Raw genomic sequence first — 20,604 nt, 5'->3', positions numbered from 1 at the left:
AGTAAACTCTACCCCCAATGTGAGGCTCGAACTCACAACCCTGAGATCAAGAGTCACATGCTCTACCAACTGAGCCAGGCAGGAGCCCCATCTGAGGATATATATATATTTTTAAAGATTTTATTTATTTATTTGACAGAGAGACACAGCGAGAGAGGGAACACAAGCAGGGGGAGCAGAAGAGGGAGAAGCAGACTCCCCACTGAGCAGGGAGCACGGTGCGGGGCTCGATCCCAGGACCCTGGGATCGTGACCTGAGCCGAAGGCAGATGCTTAATGACGGAGCCACCCAGGCGCCCCTGAGGATATATTTCTTAACAAAAAAGGTTTCCTTGCACCATCTGTTGTTTTCCTTATGGGGTTTCCTGTTTTTTTCCTTGTCTTTCATGATGAAGATGTCTCTTAGCTATCTATCTGGTAATCCTCGATTGTCCATTCATATTTAAGAGTGGGGAGGTCCCTGGGCAGCCCACCCTGGATGTCCGCCCCTCACTGACCCGAGTCCGAGGTCATGGCGAACCAGGTTATCAAGTGCAAGGCTGCAGTTGCCTGGGAGGCAGGAAAACCCCTCTCTGTAGAGGAGGTAGAGGGGGCACCCTCAAAGGCTCATGAAGTTCGAATTAAGACGATCGCCACTGCAGTTTGCCACGCCAGTTGCCTATACCCTGAGTGGGGCTGAGCCTGAAGGGAGTTTTCCAGTGATCTTGGGACATGAAGGTGCTAGAACCACGCAAAGTGGTGGCGAAGGATTTACTAAGCTGAAGGCAGGTGATACTGTCATCCCACTTTATATCCCACAGTGTGGAGAATGCAAATTTTGTCTAAACCCTAAAACAAACCTTTGCCAGAAGATAAGACTTACTCAAGGGAGAGGATTAATGCCAGATGGTACCAGCAGATTTACTTGCGAAGGAAAGACAATTCTACATTCCATGGGGACCAGCACGTTTTCTGAATATACAGTTGCGGCTGATATCTCTGTTGCTAAAATTGATCCGTTAGCACCTTTGGATAAAGTCTGTCTTCTGGGCTGTGGCACTTCAGCTGGTCATGGTGCTGCTGTGAACACTGCCAAGGGGGAGCCTCGCTCTGCTGGTGCCATCTTTGGCCCAGGCGGAGGTGGACTGGCGGCCAGCGTGGGCTGTAGGTGGCTGGTGCATCCGGATCGTTGGTGTAGACATCAATAAAGATGAATTCACAAGGGCTAGGGAGTTTGGAGCCTCTGAAGGTATTAACCCCAGGAGTTCAGGAAACCCATCCAGGAAGTGCTCACTGAAATGACTGTCGGGGGAGTGGACTATTCCTTCGTGTGCGCTGGTAACGTGAAGGTCATGAGAGCAGCGCTGGAGGCCTGCCACCAAGGCCGGGGCGTCAGCATGGTGGTTGGAGTAGCGGCTTCAGAGGAAGAAATCACCACTCGCCCGTTTCAGCTGGTAACAGGCCGCATGTGGAAAGGCACTGCCTTTGGAGAATGGAAGAGTGTGGACAGTGTCCCAAAGTTGGTGTCTGAATAGATGTCCAAAAAGATTAAAGTTGATGAATTTGTGACTTACAATCTGTCTTTTGACCAAATTAATGAAGCCTTTGAACTGATGCATGCAGGAAAGAGCATTTGAACTGTTGTAAGGCTATAAATTGAGCAGAGAAAACATGTCCATCCTTGTACCCAAGTCCTGTGGTCTGACTGGCACAGCCCAACAAGCAGGGAGAAGCTCTTCCAAGTTCACAGCCTCTTAGACCTTCTCTACTACCGCTTCCAGAGTGACCTACTCTAGGCAATAATATTTTGTGTATAATTCATAAATCTCTAATCAAGGACAGGGCTAATACAGTCATAAATCTGTTTTCTAAACTCTCCTTCACATGAATAACTGCTCGCTCATTAAGGAATATTTTAATATAATAAAAGTAATTTCTGCAAAAAAAAAAAGAGTGGAGAAGTAAAACACAGATTAGAAGCTCTGTGTGCTGGAGTGGGAAGGGTTGTTGAGCCTCACTGCAAAGGGACTTGGCTGGGTCATTTGTTGAAAAACTGTCAATTTCAACAACTTTTAGGTTGTTTTCTCTTGGGCTCCAAAGACTTTCCAATTTCCTGTTGAGAGAAGGCAGAGAGCAGGGGATGGAGGGATGGAGAACAGCCTCAGTGTATATCCATTCACATAGTGCTTGTTTTCAACACAACTGTGGCTCTCAACTTTGTCACAGTGTATCTGTTTCAGTTTCTTAGGGCTGTGGTAACAACATACCACACACTGGAGGGCTTAACAACAGACATTTACTGTCTCACAGTTCTGGAGCCTAGAAGTCTGAAGTCACAGTGTCAGCATGGCCGGGCTCTTTCTGAAGGCTCTAGGAAGAATGCATTTCATGCGTCCCTCCCAGCTTCCGGTGCTTGCCAGCAATCTTTGGCATTCCTCGGCTTGTACACTTGTCACTGCAATCTCTCTTTTTTTTTTTTTAAAGATTTTATTTATTTATTTGAGAGAGAGAGAGAGTGAGAGAGAGAGCGCAAGAGGGGGTAGGGTCAGAGGGAGAAGCAGACTCCCCGCCGAGCAGGGAGCCCGATGTGGGACTTGATCCCGGGACCCCGGGATCATGACCTGAGCCGAAGGCAGTTGCTCAACCAACTGAGCCACCCAGGCACCCAGCAATCTCTGTCTTTATGTGGTGCTCTTCTCTTGGTGCGTCTTCACAATGTCGTGTGTGCGTGCGTGTGTGTGTGTGTGTGTGTGTGCGTATCTTCCTCTCTTCTAAGGACAGTGGCCAGGATGGATTTAGGGCCCATCCTCTATGTGGATGTTTACTTTGTTCTGCCCCATCTAACGATTTTAGGACTGAATCATTGGAAAGAGAATGGGAGGGATATTAAAACATGTCTAAGTTGGGCACCTGGGTGGCTCAGTTGGTTGAGCGACTGCCTTCGGCTTAGGTCATGATCCTGGAGTCCCAGGATCGAGTCCCGCGTTGGGCTCCCTGCTCAGCAGGGAGTCTGCTTCTCCCTCTGACCCTCCCCCCTCTCATGCTCTCTATCTCATTCTCTCTCTCAAATAAATAAATAAAAATCTTTAAAAAAAAAAAAAAAACATGTCTAAGTTTAGAAAAACCACGTATGTCCACAAATTCTTCAACACTATCCCCAACTGAGGTGGAATCTAATTCCTCTCCCTTGAATAATGGCTGGACTTGCTTCTAACAAATACAACACATCAGAAGTGTGACTTCTGGGGCCAAGTCATAAAAGGTAATACAGCTTTTGCTGGACTCTCTGACATATGCCTTTGGAGTCCTGAGCTGTCATGCAAGAAATCTGGCTACCCTGAAGCCTCCATACCAGAGAAACCACGTAGAGAGAAGTGCCCCAGATTCCTGAATGTCCCAGCTCTCAGCTGTTCGAATCTTCCCAGCCCATGTGTCGGATACAAGTCAACAACCTATTGAGGAGACACTAGTCCCAGCCACTATCTGATCACAACTGTATGAGAAACTCTAAGTACTCTCTACCTGAGCCCAGTAAGTCCCCAGAACTGTGAAAGATAACATAAATGCTTGTTATTGTTTTATACCACTAAGTTTGTGGTGGCAGTAATACTGGATTGGAACAGAATAGCAGAAAGGGAAAAGGGGGTGGAGAGGTAAAGGAAGAAAAAGTACATATCTTTTATAAAAATTAAAAAATTTGGGCACCAGGTGGTTCAGTTGTTAAGCGTCTGCCTTCGGCTCAAGTTGTGATCTTGGGGTCCTGGGATCGAGTCCTACGTCGGGCTCCCTGCTCCGCGGGAAGCCTCCTTCTCCCTCTCCCACTCCCCCACTTGTGTTCCCTCTCTTGCTGTGAGAGGGAGCAGGCTTCCCGCAGAGCAGGGAGCCCGACGTGGGGCTCGATCCCAGGACCCTGGGATCATGACCTGAGCCGAAGGCAGACGCCCAACGACTGAGCCACCCGGGCGCCCCATAAAAAAATCTTTAAAAAAAAATTTTTAAAAATTTAAGATTAAGGGTAATGAGATTGAAATGTATCTTTTAAAGATTGTTGTTGTTGTTGTTGTTTTTTATTGTTATGTTAATCCCCATACATCATTAGTTTTAGATATAGTGTTCCATGATTCATTGTTTGTGCATAACACCCAGTGCTCCATGCAGAACGTGCCCTCCCCAATACCCATCACCAGGCTAACCCATCCTCCCACCCCCCTCCCCTCTAGAACCCTCAGTTTGTTTTTCAGAGTCCTATCTTTTAAAGATTTTAAGTTATCTCTACACCTAACATGGGGCTCAAACTCACAATCCTGAGATCAAGAGTCACATGCTCTACCAACTGAGCCAGCCAGATGCCCCGGAGATTATTTAAGAGAACTTACAAACATGCCAGTGAACTTGATGGCAACTGAAAGATTTCTTTCATATGGGGCTAGGAAGCTCAATCTCTCTTGAAGTTGATAGAGAAGGGTAACTATTTCACGCTTATCTCTGCTCAGTATTTTCCCTTGTAGGATGACAAAAGAGACTGCAATCCACACTGTATACTGAGATAAACATCGTAAAAATCAAGTGTTTTGCTGCATATGTTACGTATCTTCAGGAAAAAATACCTGGTTATTTTATCTTGAGGGTCTTAAATTAGGATGGTTTATGTTGTGACAGAAAATCCAACTCAAATTGACTTGCAAAATAGGCAGTTTACTGGCTCACAGATCAACCTAGCGGCGGGGCTAGTTAACCTGCAGACTTGTTTTCTCTTAGCTTGGTTGGGGCCATCTTCAAGCTCTACATAGTTATTTATGAACAGGAGAGGAATCTCAACTAATGGGACAAATTTTAGGAGTATGATGAGTCTAAAGAAAGAGAACTCTCAATCTCAATTTAGTGATTTGCCATTGATGAGAGCCACTGATTTCTACGGAGTAATGCCCTCTGAACCGGGCCCACCAAGCTCACCTTGGTCAAGGAAACATGCAAGCCCTGCAAGCTGGTCACTACACCAGACTGGGATTTACTAGCAAAATACCAAGAGTGAGGAGGATTTGAGGGAGTATCACTGGAGAGAGGAGTGTGGCAAGGGACAGGGACTACCTGAAGTCTAGTCTCTCAGGCAGGAAACAGCAGAAGATAAAATTTCTCGGGGCTGAGTAGAAGGTGCAGCAAATTGGATGAGGCAATAGCGGAATGAATCCTCCCATGGGGAATATCATTAAAAAAAAAAAAAATTAAAAGATTGCAGGGACGCCTCGCTGGCTCAGTCAGAAGAGCATGCAACTCTTGATCTTGGGGTTGTGAGTTTGAGCCCCACGTTGGGTGTAGAGATTACTTAAGAAAAATAAAGTAAGTAAAATAAAAACTTAAAAAATAAAAGATTGCAATATTTGGTGCTCAAGGCAAGTTATGACCTTAAACCAGGAACCCTCTGCTCCCAAGAATGTTATTCTCTCTCCTCCATTAAGAAAAACTTGGAGTAACATTGTTTTAACACTCCATCTTACTCCCTTCCTGCAATAATGGGCTTTATTGTTGTTTAGTTTTTATTTCATAATCATAAACTTAACTCTGCATTACAGCTAGACTTGAGATAAGGAAAACCTGGAACCCAAAGAGCAGTGAGAACACAAGGATTACAGGAGAATGCAAATATTTTTTCTGAATCAGGCAGTAATCTTTTATACTTGTTAATTCCTTACAAATAGAGAGAATACAACTCCAGTGCTAGACTACTGGATTGAACACCTGGATGACTTTCTAGCTATACAACTTTAACAAGTTACTTAATGAGCACCCATTACAGCTCTGTGCATGGGAACACAGTACCTACCTTCCTAAGGTTTTTGTGAAGACCAAATGATTTTTTTATTCCTATAAGTTTAGTTCATCTTCCTAACGTGCTTAGAACAGGGCTCAGCACATATCAAGCTTTATGAAACTGTTACCTACGATGATGATGATGGATGACAGAAATGGAGACACTGTATTTTGGAAGTCTTGTTTGATAATCAAAAATTTGTTTAGAAATAACCCTTTATTAGGAAACATACAAACCAAAAGTTTCCAACTTCTTGTACATGTTAAAAACTTTCAATAAAGATCTCTCGGATACAAAATATGTTCCAGTGGTTCAAAATTAATTCTATGATATATTATTCTAATATTATACTTATTTTGAAAGACTCGTTTTTTTAATTGGCAAAAAAAAAAAAAAAAACCCATCAAGCTGAAAGTTTTTATTTTGCTAAAATGTACAAATTTAACAGTCCACACTCTACAATAAACATTTAACCACTGATGATTTCCTTAAGATGCTGTTCTCCCTCACAGTTCAGATGCCTGATCTTCTGTGAAAGCCCAACTTGCCTTCCTTTCTCCCCAGCAAGTTCATCTGTCTTTTTAGAAGTCTTGCCGGATGTTTTCTTTGTTTGCCTCTCCATGCTGCTGCTTCATTTGAAAGATTTCATTTTCTAATTGCACAATAGTCCTTTCAATCTCATAATTCTTACTGACCAGGGATACCCAACTAGAAAAGTAAAAAAAGGAAGAAGAAAAAGGAAAAATTACTCAATATAAAATTCCTCTTAGAAGATTTTACCATATACATGTTTTCAGCCAGGGTCATAATGTGAACCTTCACTTCTAACTTTCCATTTAAAAAACTGAGGCACAATCAGGGGAAAGTGGGTAAAGGGTACATAAGATTCTAGATGTACTGGGTGCCCGGGTGGCTCCATCGGTTAAGCATCCGCTTTTGGCTCTGGTCATGACCTCAGGGTCACGAGATCGAGCCCCACACCAAGCTCCATGCTGAGTCTGCTTGAGATTCTCTTTCCCTCTCCTTTCCCCCTGTCCTTCTCCCCGTTTGAGCTCTAAAATAAATACATAAAATCTTAAAAAAAAAAAAAAAAGATTCTAGTTGTATTAGCTCTTACAAATTAATGTGAATCTGCAATTATTTCAAATTAAAAAAAATTTTAACAACCAAATTAGAAATAATTGGAGAAAGGACGAGGTGATGGAAGATTATATTTAACGGGATTAACATAAAAGGAGAGAAAACAGGGCAGAGGCAAGAGTTTAAAACGGTGGAGAAATTTCTAGAACAAGCGAAAATTCCACAAATCCAAGCAGCCTTCCTCCTTCCCCAGAAAAATCAGGACAAATGAAAAGAAACACACATGTATATTTGGGAGATTATATTAGCTTGAAGAAAAACGTGAAAAGATGAAGAGATTGATAACATGGAATACATGGAGGTGGAGAAGGTGGAACAAGGAGAAAGATGGGGGGAGGAAGAAGGGAAATAGCAAAGCAAAAAAGAGAAATGACACAAAATTCATGATTACAGGGATTCATATAAACTTATCTATGCATATGAAGAACATTTTAAAAGTAAAATATATAAACAAAGGAAAAAAACCTGAGACACAAATGATCAAAGTATGAAATCTCCCTCCCTCATGAGTTTAAAATATAGATATATTTTTTCCTTTTAAACGGAGAGTGTAAGTAGAATCCTATTCAGAGCAGAAATACTGAACTGAAAATAGGGTGCTCTGAGACCAGAATCAAGTGACAGTGGTTCTGTCCCTCTCACTGCCTTCCAGGTCCACACATCAGAGACAGGCAGAGGCAGGGAAGAGTGGGATTCAGAAAATAGTATTTCTGGGGCGCCTGGGTGGCTCAGTCCGTTGAGCGACTGCCTTCGGCTCAGGTCATGATCCCAGGGTCCTGGGATTGAGCCCCGCATCGGGCTCCCTGCTCGGCGGAGAGCCTGCTTCTCCCTCTACCTCTGTCTGCCGCTCTGCCTACTTGTGATCTCTATCTCTGTTAAATATATAAATAAAAATCTTTAAAAAAAAGAAAAAAGAAAAAAACATTATTTCTCTGACACCTGTGGCATCCCATTTGAATACTGTTGAATCATACTGTTAAATCCTGATCTTAAAATGTGCTAAGCGATTTAAAAGATGATGGAAGTGAAGATACTCACGTTGACTCCATTTCCCTTAATTTAGATCCAGCTGTGAGTTGCATGTTTTTTCGCTGCCAGTTTAAATCTTGAATATGTTTCCTGCAAAAAATTATTTATACAACCCACCTACATTTTAACATAAGACTAAAATCAACAGAAAAATCTACAATCAACGTAATACATCTTTAATTCCTCGAGAAGAACAGATGTATACAGTAACAGACTAATTCCAGGAATTAACTTTCTTCTGTTTTTCAATTACAAATTTCATAAAACAAGCTCACCATAAAAAATTGAACACATACACATACATGCACACACAGAGATTAAAAAGCAGAAGTCCCTCCTCCCATGTGCTTCTCCTTCTAATTACTGTTCAGTTTTTGGTGGGTGTTTTCCCAAACTCTTTCCTATATGTGTATGTGCAAGTAGAGATTAATTTTTTTTAAGTAATCTCTACGCCCAATGTGGGGCTCAAGCTCACGACCCCAAGATCAAGAGTTGCATGCTCTACTGACTGAGACAGCCAGGCACCCCAAGATGAATTTTTTTTACATAAATCAGATTATACATGTTCTGCAACATTTTCTCCTAAAAGTGCCTTTTCAATGTCTGCAGATTTGCAAACTACAAATGACCTGGTAGAAATGTTTCAGACATTAAGTCTATTTCTCCTCCACTCCAGTAGGGCAAACCCAGCACTGGATGCTGGACAGAGTGAATCATCAAGTATTACTCTCATATGACTACAGTGCATTGGTTCCTTTTTCTTCTCATTCTGTTTATTAAGGGTTCACCTAAACTTTATACTAAAATAAGAGGAAAAGAGGGGCACCTGGCTGGCTCAGTCAGAAAAACATGCGACTCTTGATCTTGGGGTTGTGAGTTCAAGCCCCACACTGGGTGGAGAGATTACTAAAAAATAAGAGGAAAAAACAACTTACCTTAACTTCTGGAGCTCTTTCTGTGCATGTTCAATCATATGAACTAGATTTCTAAGGAAGGAAAAGAGGAAAATCAGATTAATATACATTAAAATTGAATAATACCAACTAAAAGTGAGCTATCTAGTTGATGCAAGTTCCAGTTATTCTGCTATTGAGCTCTGTGCCAAATACCATGCCACGTGAGACACACTATACATATTAGCTACTTTAATTCTCCTAAGAATTCTTTGAGGTAGGTATGATTACCCCTATTTCACATGTGAGGACATTAAAAACTTAGAAAAATTAAGTAACTTGGCTAAGGTAACACAGGTGAATGTCAGACTGAATTCCATTTCAGGTGTTTTAACCTCTTGAGCCCAACCAGTTTACTGACACTCTGATTTCCTGTACCAAGTCACTTCTTAAACTGTCATTACTTTTCATGGAGAACATGGAAAATAACTCATATGAGTGTATTCATTCAAATCCCTTATTATCTCCATATTTCTGTACCTACATTTAACCTGCCATTCTCCCCTCCTGTCTACTGCTAACTAGAGAGAGAAGAGAAAACTGGAAGGCTGGAGATTGTGATTCCAGTACAAGTCAGCTCTCACTGGCACAGGGGAGAAGCTGAGCAATACAGAGTGCCATGTTATTACTGTCATTAGAGAAATGATTCAAGGGTAGGGGCCACCCCCACCGCCCCCCAAGTAACAGCTTTACTGAGATGTAATTCTCACAACCATACCAATTTCCTCTTAAGGCAGTAGAGAATCACCTTGAGGGTCCATTTCAACCACACTGGCCCTACAATTTTCTTGCTCTAAATCCAGTATTGTTTCCTGGCTTTCATGATTCAAATATCCTGCTTTTCTCCTAAGTTATTTTTCTATCTCTACTGACTGACTTTTTTCTCACTAACTGCAATTCTCTGAAGATTCAGTCTTCAAACAGCTGTGTCTCTTCAGGCTTATCTACAGCTCATCCCCCTTTCCTTAACTTCTACGATCACTCCATGCTCCTGACGACAATTAAGCTTGGTACTCTAGTATTGACCTCTGACTTTTAATAGGAAGCTTCCCCTTGAACGACCTCTTTCTGAAAGCCCAGTTTATTTGTTTTCTCCTTTCTTTCATCCTCCATAAGTACAAGCATACCTCAGAGATACTGTGTGTTTGGTTTCAGACCACGCAATAAAGCAAGTGTAGCAATAAAGCAAATCAAATGAACTTGTTCTCCAGTGCATATAAAAATTATGTTCATACTATATCGTAGTCTATTAAGTGTGTAATAGCATTATGTGTTAAAAAAAAAAGTACCTGCCTTAATTAAAAAATACTTTATTACTAAAAACTGCTAACCACTGTTGAGTTTTCAATGAGTCGTAATCACTGATCACAGATCACTGTAACAAATATAATGGAGAAGTCTGAAATACTGAAAGAATCCCTAAGATGTGACAGAGACAGGAAGTGACCAAATGCCATTGGAAAATGGTGCCAACAGACTTGATGAGGCAAGGCTGTCACAAACCTTCAATTTGTAAAAAATGTAATACAGCAAAGTATAATAAAATGAGGTATGCCCATATACAGGTCCCTCCTTAAGCACCCTGAACATATTTCTATTAAAACTTATGGCACTGCATCATGGGAGTCAGAAGACTTGGGTTCTAGTCCCAGCTCTGCCCTAAATAGCTGTGTCCTTGAATGAGTCACTTGACATCAATGAGGCTAAGCCTGTTTATCCGTAAAAACAAGGGCTGACCTCGAAGGTTTCCCTTTAATTGCAAGTACATAATTCTCTCATTAATGAAATTTTTTTTCCAAGCGGTCATGAACCAAGACCTACTTAGAGCTGAAAGCTTTCTGCCCAGCATGTTTGATGCCCTCAAATCCTTTCACAAGGAAAGAAAACTTACTTTAATAATATGGAAAGACAAAGAAGTGGATTAGAGTAGAGCCTTAAATAAATTGAATTTGGGTAGACTAGGTGAAGGCATTCTAGGAGGAGGCGAGGCATGAGTAAAGGCCCAGAGACAGAGTTATGATAATCACGAGAGAGAGGATTCCTTTGGATGGAGTGAAAGTGAAAGTGATTGAGATACGCAGCCTTTTGCCTTGAATACCATGTTAAACAGTCTGGACCTTACCTTGCAACAAATGGGAAATTATTAAAGGTTTCTAGGCAAGTTAAAAGCAATGTTTTCTTCAATGTATTATTTTTTTCCCCTGCATCTATTCTCTCTTCCCTTCTTGGGAGTGTTCTCACTCTCTTCTAAATGTCCAAAGCTCACCATTTTAATTTTTTTAAAGATTTATTTTAGAGAAAGAGAGCATGGGGGGAGAGGGGCAGAGGAAGAGGGAGAGAAAGAATTTCAAGGAGCCCAACATGGGACTCAGTCTCAGTACCCTGAGATCACGACCTGAGCCGAAATCAAGAGTCAGGCACCAAACAACTGAGCCACCCAGGTGCCCCTAAATCTCACCATTTTTAAATGACTTTAATTCCTTTTTTTTTTTTTAAATGACCTTAATTCTTAACGTCCCTTCTGCGGATGTCTATAGTTTATAGAGCACAGCACACAATATGGCACGTGCCCCCATACTGCTAAAAATGTACTACTGGTTATCTGGCATAGAAATATCTTGTGTCCTCAACTAGGTAAAGCTTCTTGAGGACAAGATCACATTTTTCCCCTTTGTGAAATGCAGACCTTTTTTTTTTTTTTTTTAAGATTTTATTTATTTGCGAGAGAGAGAATGAGAGACAGAGAGCATGAGAGGGAGGAGAGCCAGAGGGACAAGCAGACTCCCCGCTGAGCAGGGAGCCCGACGCAGGACTCGATCCCGGGACTCCAGGATCATGACCTGAGCCGAAGGCAGTCGCTTAACCAACTGAGCCACCCAGGCGCCCCCAGACCTTTTTTTTTTTTAAACATTTTTTTCATCAATCTGTTTCTTAATCCTTCACCCCATTTTTCCTTTATCTCCCTTGCAACATATTCACAAGGGAAATGGAACTGTTTATGCTATAGCTTCCCAAATTCCGGATTTTGCCCACTGGATCCTTACATGGCCAAAGAAATTTAAAACATAATTCTGAAAAATTGAGAAAAGGTATTTATCACTTTGTGATTTTGCTTTATTATTCCAGGAAACATACTTTAGCAAATAGTTTGATATAGTGTCATGAGGTTCAATGGCTTTTTCTCCTTAAATTGTTAAATTCCTTAAGCTATTAAACTGTTAATACACTCAGGGGATTTTAGGGCTCAAAGGCATCACAGACATCATCTAACCACCAAATTTTACAAATTATAAAATCGAGCCCTAGATAGGTAACAAAACCTAAAGCTAGTTACACAGAACAGAAACTGGAGCTCTGTGGCTTCCGTGGGCACTTTGCTTCCCCTGTTAACTCTCTACTTACAGTTAATTCTCATTATTTACAGATTCTGTACTTGTGAACTTACCTACTCACTCAAATTTATTTGTAACCCCAAAATCAATACTTGCAGCGTTTTGAGATCATTAATGGCATGCACAGAGCAGCGCAAAATTTGAGTTGCTGGATGTGTAGATTCTCAGCTGAAGTGGAACAAGGAGGCACTCTGACTTATTGTTTCAGGTGTCATACAGAGATGACCAAAGGATGGAGTTTAATTTCCAACTCTGCCAAATTACTTAACACTTCTGAATTTGTTTTCTCTTTTATAAAGAAAATAGAATCTGCCAGGAGGAGTTGTCTTTAGGATTTAAAGTTATAGTCTATGTGAGATGTGTATATATACACATACATTATTTCCACCAGGAAAAATGGTACAGTATTTGCTAATTCAGTATTCAAGGCCACTTTATAGAACATAACTTGCAACTAGTAAGGATCGACTGTATGAGCAATCCCCCACATTAAGAATTACATTCCACCATGCTGTGATTTGTCAATGAGACCTCAGAAATCATTTATTACAGTATTACACAATTAATGTAGTTAGGGGGCGCCTGGATGGCTCAGTCGTTAAGTGTCTGCCTTCAGTTCAGGTCATGATCTCAGGGTCCTGGGACTGAGTCCCGCATGAGGCTCCCTGCTTGGCGGGAAGCCTGCTTCCCCCTCTCTCACTCCCCCTGCTTGTGTTCCCTCTCTAGCTGTCTCTCTGTCAAATAAATAAATAAAACCAAGAATGAAATGAAGGAAGGAAGGAAGGGAGGAAGAAAGAAAAAAGAAATGTATGTATGTATGTAGTTAGGTTTAGGTCCTCTCCGTACTTTTTGAGGCAGGTCTCAAAGCAATGGCTTATCATATGGGTTGTAGTAGTTCTAGGACATGATCCCAAATGAAAGTCCACTATACTATTTTTATCCCACGTCCCACATTTTTAAATTTTTTATTTATTATTTTTATTTTTATTAAAGATTTCATTTATTCATTTGTCAGAAAGAGAGGGAACACAAGCAGGGGGAGCAGGAGAGGGAGAAGCAGGCTCCCCGCTGAGCAAGGAGCCCCATGTGGGACTCGATCCCAGGACCCCGGGATCATGACCCGAGCTGAAGGCAGATGCTCAACTGACTGAGCCACCCAGGCGTCCCTTAAAGATTTATTTATTTGAGAGAGAGAAAGAGCAAGCGAGCAAGCAAGGAGAAGGGCAGAGGAAGAGAATCTTTAAGCAGACATCCCGCTGAGCATGGAGCCTGACAAGGGGATTGATTTCAAGACGCTGAGCTGAAACCAAGACTCAGAAGCTTAAGTGACTGAGCCACCCAGGAACCTATCCCCATATTTTAAAAAAAATACCAAAGCTGTGGGTGGTATGGGTTTAATAAAAACAAAAAGTTTCTTACTCATTATATACTTTCCAGGCATTGCATCCATGCTGTGACATTAGTTCCAAATTCTCAATTCGAACTGCCTGATGCTCTAACTGGGCCATAGAATTGTTTACACATTCTTGCCACGCAGTAATGTCATTTTTCTGACCCGAGGAAGGGGCTGGAAGTTCATATCTGAAATTAAACAAAAATAAAATGAAACTACATATTCCCCTAAATCTTTCTTTCCTTCCAATAGAAGGCCTCACAGGTCTATGCACAATGTAAATCCACAGAAGACTGAAGATAAGATCAGACTGTGCAATAATAAGAACCTATTTATCCTAAGAAACAATTCATTTACAAATAAGATTTTTAAAAAATATATTTTATTTATTTATTTGACAGAGAGAGACACAGCGAGAGAGGGAACACAAGCAGGGGGAGTGGGAGAGGGAGAAGCAGGCTTCCCGCTGAGCAGGGAGCCCGATGCGGGGCTTGATCCCAGGACCCCGGGACCATGACCTGAGCTGAAGGCAGACGCCCAACGACTGAGCCACCCAGGTGCCCCTGGTGGCTGATTTAACACCATTATATACAGTAACAAAAAATTGTTCATTTCAACATGAACTGATTCAAACTATAGTATATTCATATAAAGCATTGTTAAATTAGCTACTGAATGATGCTACTGAAGAATACTTAAAACATTAACATGTTTGTGATATATTAGGAGGAAAAAAGGATACAAAAAAACCCATGCTATCATTTTTGTAAAAAACACTTATATTCATCCAGCTTCCCACCCACACACCCACACCACTCTAGAGAAAAAAATATAAGGGATATAATAATTCTTTGCACTTGGCCCTCACTCTGTTCTCTCTTCACGCTACACAGTCCTTCAGCACTGCTGATGTAGCCAGTGAGTACACTCTTCATAAATCTCAGCTCGTTATTGATGAGTTACTACAGACTAAGTTTTAATTTCTACTTTAATATTTTGACTAGATACTGTAAAAACTCCACATTATTTCTATGAACAACTAAGGGGTATGTAACTGGGATCAAGAAGTGATAAACCAGGGGTGCCTGGGTGGCTCAGTCAGTTAAGCATTCAACTCTTGATTCCGGCTCAGGTCATGATCTCAGGGTCGTGAGATCAATTCCCTCAATCTCTGTGTTGGGCTCCACACCAGGCGTGGAGCCTGCTTAAGTTTATCTCACTCTCTCTCTTTAAAAAAAAAGAAGAAAAAGAAGTGACAAACCATTTTGTTAAAAAAAAAGAAAAAGCTTTACACATATGCCATAAATGTGGCAGTTTTCAAACTTCTGATTACAACCCACAGTAAGAAGTATCTGTGATCCAGTATACAAATATACAAAGCTCAACAAATGTTTCACAAAACAGGGACACCTGGGTGGCTCAGTTAAGCGACTGCTTTCGGCTCAGGTCATGATCCCAGGGTCCTGGGATTGAGTCCTGCATCGGGTTCCTTGCTCAGTGGGGAGTCTGCTTCTCCCTCTGCCTGCCCCTCCCCGTGCTTGTGCTCGCTCTCTCTCTTGCTGACAAATAAATAAATAAAATCTTTAAAAAAAAAAATGTTTCACAAAAACAATACTCACCTTTACATGCAGTATATTCTGATATTTTCTATTCTATTTCCTTAAAAAAGTGCTGTGAGAACGAAGTTTCCTTTATGACCCACCTGCTTGGTGGGTCACTGCCATAAAGGAGTTACTGTCATGAGTATCTATAGAGCGGAAACACCTGAAAATGAAGAACTGAGGAATCCTGGAACTTCTCCTGCCTTTATCACTCAGGCTAGACAGGAAATGGAGCATAAGAAATATGGTCCTCTGGTTCTACAGACTCAAAATCCCTCTTCTAATCCATACATCTGAGAGGATAGACCTACTGTGCATGTGGCCCTCTCTCAAAGGACTCTGCTCTGACAGACTACTTAGTGGTTCCCATAATTCCATAGTTATCTTAAAGTTGAAAGGGATCTCAGATGTTAAGCAATCCAATTCTCCATTTTAGAGGAAGTAACAAAGGATGTTTGGACTTTGTTTCCTTAAGAGAGAAGTAGTTTTGTAGTAAAGTGGCACAAAAGGGAAGATAACAGTGGAACCAAAATCAAACTATCCAGGCACTCTGTGTTTACTAATGTTGGTTTGTGTCAGAGTGAATCAGGGATCATTATAAACCATAACATGGTTTCACCTAGACATGTGATCAGTGAAAAACTAGATGTCTATTCAGGAACATTTCCTTGAAAAAATAATTTTTTTTTTTTTTAAGATTTATTTATTTATTTTAGAGAGAGGGAGCAAGGGAGCACAAGCATGGGGATAGGGGAGAGGAAGAGAGAATCCCAAGCAGACCCTGTGATGAGTGTGGAGCCCAATGTGGGGCTTGATCTCATGGCCCCAAGATCTCGACCTGAGCCGAAACTAAGAGTTGGACACTCAACTATTGTGCCACCCAGGTGCCCCTCCTTGAAAATTCTTAAAAACATGAACTTCATTACAATTACCATTCCTGTTGTTGGATTTTACAATATTTTGCGTTTTGTTTTTGTTTTTTTTAAGAGAGAAAGAGAGCACATGCTTGTGGCAGTGATTGGGGAGGGGGAGCAGGGAGGGGCAGAGGGAGAGGGAAAGGGAAAATCTTAAGCAGGCTCCACACCTAATGTGGAGTCCTACGCAGGGAACTGATCTCACAACTCTAAGATCATGACTTGAGCCAAAATCAAGAGTGGGATGCTTAACCAACTGAGCCACCCGGGCGCCCCTATTTTGCCTTTTTGAAGAATGGTGCACAGAATATATTTGAATATTAACAAAGGATTATAGGAACCACTATTATTATATGTTCATATTATATATGAAGAAACATAAACATAAAATCAGACAAGAATTTTTTCTTTTCCACATTTTAAGAGCTGTAGCAGTTTTACAAGCAACTTAAAATTAAACAATGATTTGGGTCCAGCTGAAACCAGAAATACGACTTACCGTTTCATACTGAGTAATTCTATTGGTTGTCGAGCAGCCAGTCTTTCAAATTCATTTCTCATTATGTCGGTCTAATTGGGGGAAAGAATTATTTCCAAAATCATATCGACAAACTGCAACTAATAACCACCAATAATGAATCTAACCTACTTAAGTATTTCTTTATGCTATCCATTAAAATGGATCATTTCCAAAAAATTAAAAAGATAAAATAAAATGGGTCATTTCCCTTCCCACCAAGTCTTCTCTGGGTTAAATGCTCTCAAGGATCAGAACACACACACTTCGTATGTAAAGGGACCCACAGAGAAAAGGACTGTTCCTAGATCAGTGGCTTTCAGTCCCAGCAGCACATAAAAATCAATTGGAAGTTTGAAAACAATTTCAATCCCAGCCACATCTTACCCCTCTCTCCCATTCCCATTTAATTGTTCTGAGGTGGAGACTGGACATGATTAGAACTTGTTTTTAACACATCAGTTGACTGTATAGTGAAGCCAGTGTTGAGGACCATGGATCTAAGTATTCACTGAGAGTGGGGGAAGGGAGGAGAGGATTTGGACATAAAATAATTTGCTTTAGGGCTTTAAGCCTAAACCCATACTTTCTTTTGGCCCTGAATCCTATTTTCAGACTTCACTCTTTGCAAAGAATGAGAAATGGGGAAAGGACGAAAGAAACTGGTTCTGCTATCTGCTCTAACAATTGTATGATTTATTTATTATTTTTTTAAAAGATTTATTTGAGAGAGAGATAGACAGAAAGAGCACATAAGCAGGGGGAGCAGCAGGCAGAAGGAGAGGGAGAAGCAGACTCCCCACTAAGCAGGGAGCCTGGTACGGGGCTCAATCCCAGGACCCTGGGACCATGACCTGAGCCGAAGGCAGACGCTCAACGGACTGAGCCACCGAGGTGCCCCACAATTGTACGATTTAAAAAAATACATGGTAAAAAATAAAAAGTAAAAAAATACATGGCAGAGGTCTACTTCTTTAGGTCCAAGTTTTGGTCAATATCCTATTCCATTTCTGTTCTGCACATTTCCTGGCCTGAGTATAAAGAACTCCTTAAGTATTCATTTATAGTAGTATTTCAGTTATCCTGTGTAATTTCAATTTTTTGACAGCTTCAACTATATTAAGACAGTCCCCCAATTTCTGGCTAGAATAGACTCTCATAAATAGTTAAATGAATTAATGGAAGAGAAGTTTCAAAAGCAATTTGAGGAGTGGTTAAGGTCTTGGGCAAATCAGCTTCTCTAAGCTGCAGTTTTCCCATTTAAAAAATTAGGGTAATAAACATATAGTTATATAGTTCACAGGGCTGCTTTCAGGACTAAGATGGTGAGCCCAGTACATTATCAATTCCTATTTTGAAAAAGGGTTAAATGATCAGTATACTAATTATAAAGATAGGAGGCATGTGTTGTATTTAAGAGAGCTAAAAGGAAAACTGGTTCAAATATTTAAAAGTTTGCGATTGAATGCAGTTATGTGAAATTTTCGGGAGCCAATCTGGTAAGGAAGCATCACTGTACTTACTTCTTAATGTGGTACCGTCTATATGTGGGTAACACTTAGCAAACGTATGGGAAAATGACATACCATAGGAACATCTTCCTCCTATTTAAAACTTAACCGACATTTCTTTTCATGTTACTTCAATATAAATACTGCGTTTTAATAACAGAATTCTTTCATTAAATACATGGTTATCTGTAATGGGGAAAAAAAACAAATACGAAAGTGCCTAACAGAATCTATTAATTTAGAGATGATATTTTACATTTCATTTAGCTGATTACACCCTAAGTAGTATCTTGGGTGCACTTCTAGGCTAAATATTTAAATAGCATTTTACTTATAAATGGTTTGTCACTTCAGTCATTCACATAGTCGGTAAATACCTAGGCTGTGATACAAAGGCCGCCCTCTAGTGGTTCTCAGGAGCCTAGGCTTATATATATTAAAAATTCCTCATCACTTGTTTTAGAGTAGACCTTAGAGAGTAGAGGATGCCTTTGAGAATTTACGCAAGGAGCCGATCTCTGAAAAACTGTACACACTAATTTTTGCATTGGTGGGTAGTTCGCGAAGCCCCAGAAAGTCCTTCAGTGGGTCTCAGAATAAGAACGCCGGAGAAGGCTTATCTAGTTGTTTTCAATGGACCGGTAACACCTATACAACAGAGTAAGAAGTAGCTAAGCAAGCAATAATTAAAGCCAGAATTTAAAATGCATTTTTACGTGCTAGACTCTCAATCCAAAATAAAGCTTCACAGGATCCTGGCTCATACGGTGGCCTCAAGACGTCACACTTACTTCAAAAGCAGAATAATCCGGGGCTGTCAGGTAGCTCAGGTAGTTCTTGGTAGGTCGGTATCTGCGGGTTTCCTCCTCTACCAGCGCCGCAGCCTAGAAACGAGAACAGGGGCCAGGGTAGGGGTAGCAACTTCTAAGGTGCTTCTTCCAGCACTCAGGGCCCGAGAGCGCTGAGTCAGCTACCCAGCCCGAACTCACCGCTTCCCGCACACCCGGCGCTTCGTAACCTTGGTCAAAATACGGCAGCGCATCTACTACAACCTCTCCGGCAACTAAGCCCGTGCCCGCCATTCTTAGGCTTGCCTAAACTTTCTGAGTCTGCGCACACTCAGGCCCATTTCATTACGCCTGCGCTCGCTCTGACGTAATACACGCCGCTTGTGCATTGGCTCTAGCGCATGCTCAGTTGTCAATTCTGAAGTCGCCCTCGCCCAGCTACTAGGAAGTGCCGGGCCATTTTGTTTTGGTCGGACGTGACGTCACGTCGCGATTTCCCAGAATCAGCGGAACGTCTCCATTTCCTGTCCGCCTGTGTGCTCCGCTTTTTTTGCCTCCGACCGGGAGTAATTTGGAGGGGAATTGGGACTTTTCGTTCCCTGCAGGAAGCTGGTATCTGGAAGGGGAATGCTTTTAAAAAAACTTTTGGAGGAAACGGGCGGCAGGATTCGGTAGGGAGAGGGATACTGGTTTCATACTCCCCTAACCTTCCACCTGCAACCCTTAACTTTTCTCTCTGTGGCGGTTTTTCTCTCCCGTTGCGCTACTTGCTGTACCCCCCACCATAGTTTTGAGAACACTTGCATTCGATAAATGCAGTTACTTCACAGATTCTGGAAGTCGGAGCCAATCGCCCGTTAAAATTGCGAAGCTTTAGGGTCTCCGTAACAAAAGGAACCTGATCTTTTCCTCCAAGGTGAGATTAAAAACTGCCCACCAATTCCAGCTTCAACAAAATCCTGTCATTTTGCCTTCAGCGCGTATATAAAATCCACTCATTTGCCGTTAGGACTTCCGGGAATAGACTGGTGTTCCTCCTTGCCTCCCAACCACTCCTGCTGCTGCCGGGGCGCCGTCTCTGGTCTGTGTCCCCAGCTCCCTTTCACTAAGCGGGCCAAGGCCAAATAAGGTAGTCGGACTATATACCCTGCCCGGTGTATGTGATCTAGACCCAGGCTTTGCCTGCCAACAGCCCGGAAATGTTGACCACCGTCATTAAGTCGGGTTAGTCTACCACTGATTCGGATTGTCTTTTAACCTTATCATTAGATAAATGTGCTAGTTATAGATTTAAGCGAAGTAGAAGATCTTTACATCTTAAGCAACTTTATTTAAAATTCTCCAAGAGTTCCATGGAATTTTTGTGTTTATTCATTATAAGATCTGTAAACAACACTTTATACAAATCTTGAGCAATATTTTTTTTTACAAATATATCCGGAACTCATAATACTTTACAAAAACAAAATAAAACAGACCTAAGAAAAAGGAAGCAGCTTCAGGTCACGGGAATAAAATAAGACCCCCATCCCTGAAGCAAAGGTCTCCTCACAGAGGGACGGTCAAGATTCACCACCG

General features: G+C 41.4%; 1 protein-coding gene and 1 pseudogene across 1 annotated transcript; one reads left to right on the top strand and one right to left on the bottom strand.

Moving 5' to 3' along the window:
* Window positions 1–502: 502 nt before the first annotated feature.
* On the top strand, window positions 503–1,634 carry LOC116642525 (annotated as a pseudogene).
* Window positions 1,635–5,985: 4,351 nt separating this feature from the next.
* On the bottom strand, window positions 5,986–19,523 carry BCAS2 (BCAS2 pre-mRNA processing factor). The gene is made up of 7 exons (XM_032420984.1): window positions 19,228–19,523; window positions 19,030–19,122; window positions 16,710–16,780; window positions 13,722–13,883; window positions 8,893–8,943; window positions 7,967–8,047; window positions 5,986–6,496 (listed from the first exon to the last, which is right to left on the bottom strand). Exons 1-7 carry the CDS (start codon window positions 19,318–19,320, stop codon window positions 6,370–6,372), a joined length of 678 nt encoding a protein of 225 aa, XP_032276875.1. The 5' UTR covers window positions 19,321–19,523; the 3' UTR covers window positions 5,986–6,369.
* Between the last annotated feature and the right edge of the window lie 1,081 nt (window positions 19,524–20,604).

Source organism: Phoca vitulina, unplaced genomic scaffold, assembly GCF_004348235.1.
Source record: "Phoca vitulina isolate PV1807 unplaced genomic scaffold, GSC_HSeal_1.0 scaffold2, whole genome shotgun sequence".
Taxonomy (NCBI): Eukaryota; Metazoa; Chordata; class Mammalia; order Carnivora; family Phocidae; genus Phoca; species Phoca vitulina.
Note: the sequence above shows the minus strand (reverse complement) of the source record. Positions and strands in the feature narration are given on the sequence as shown.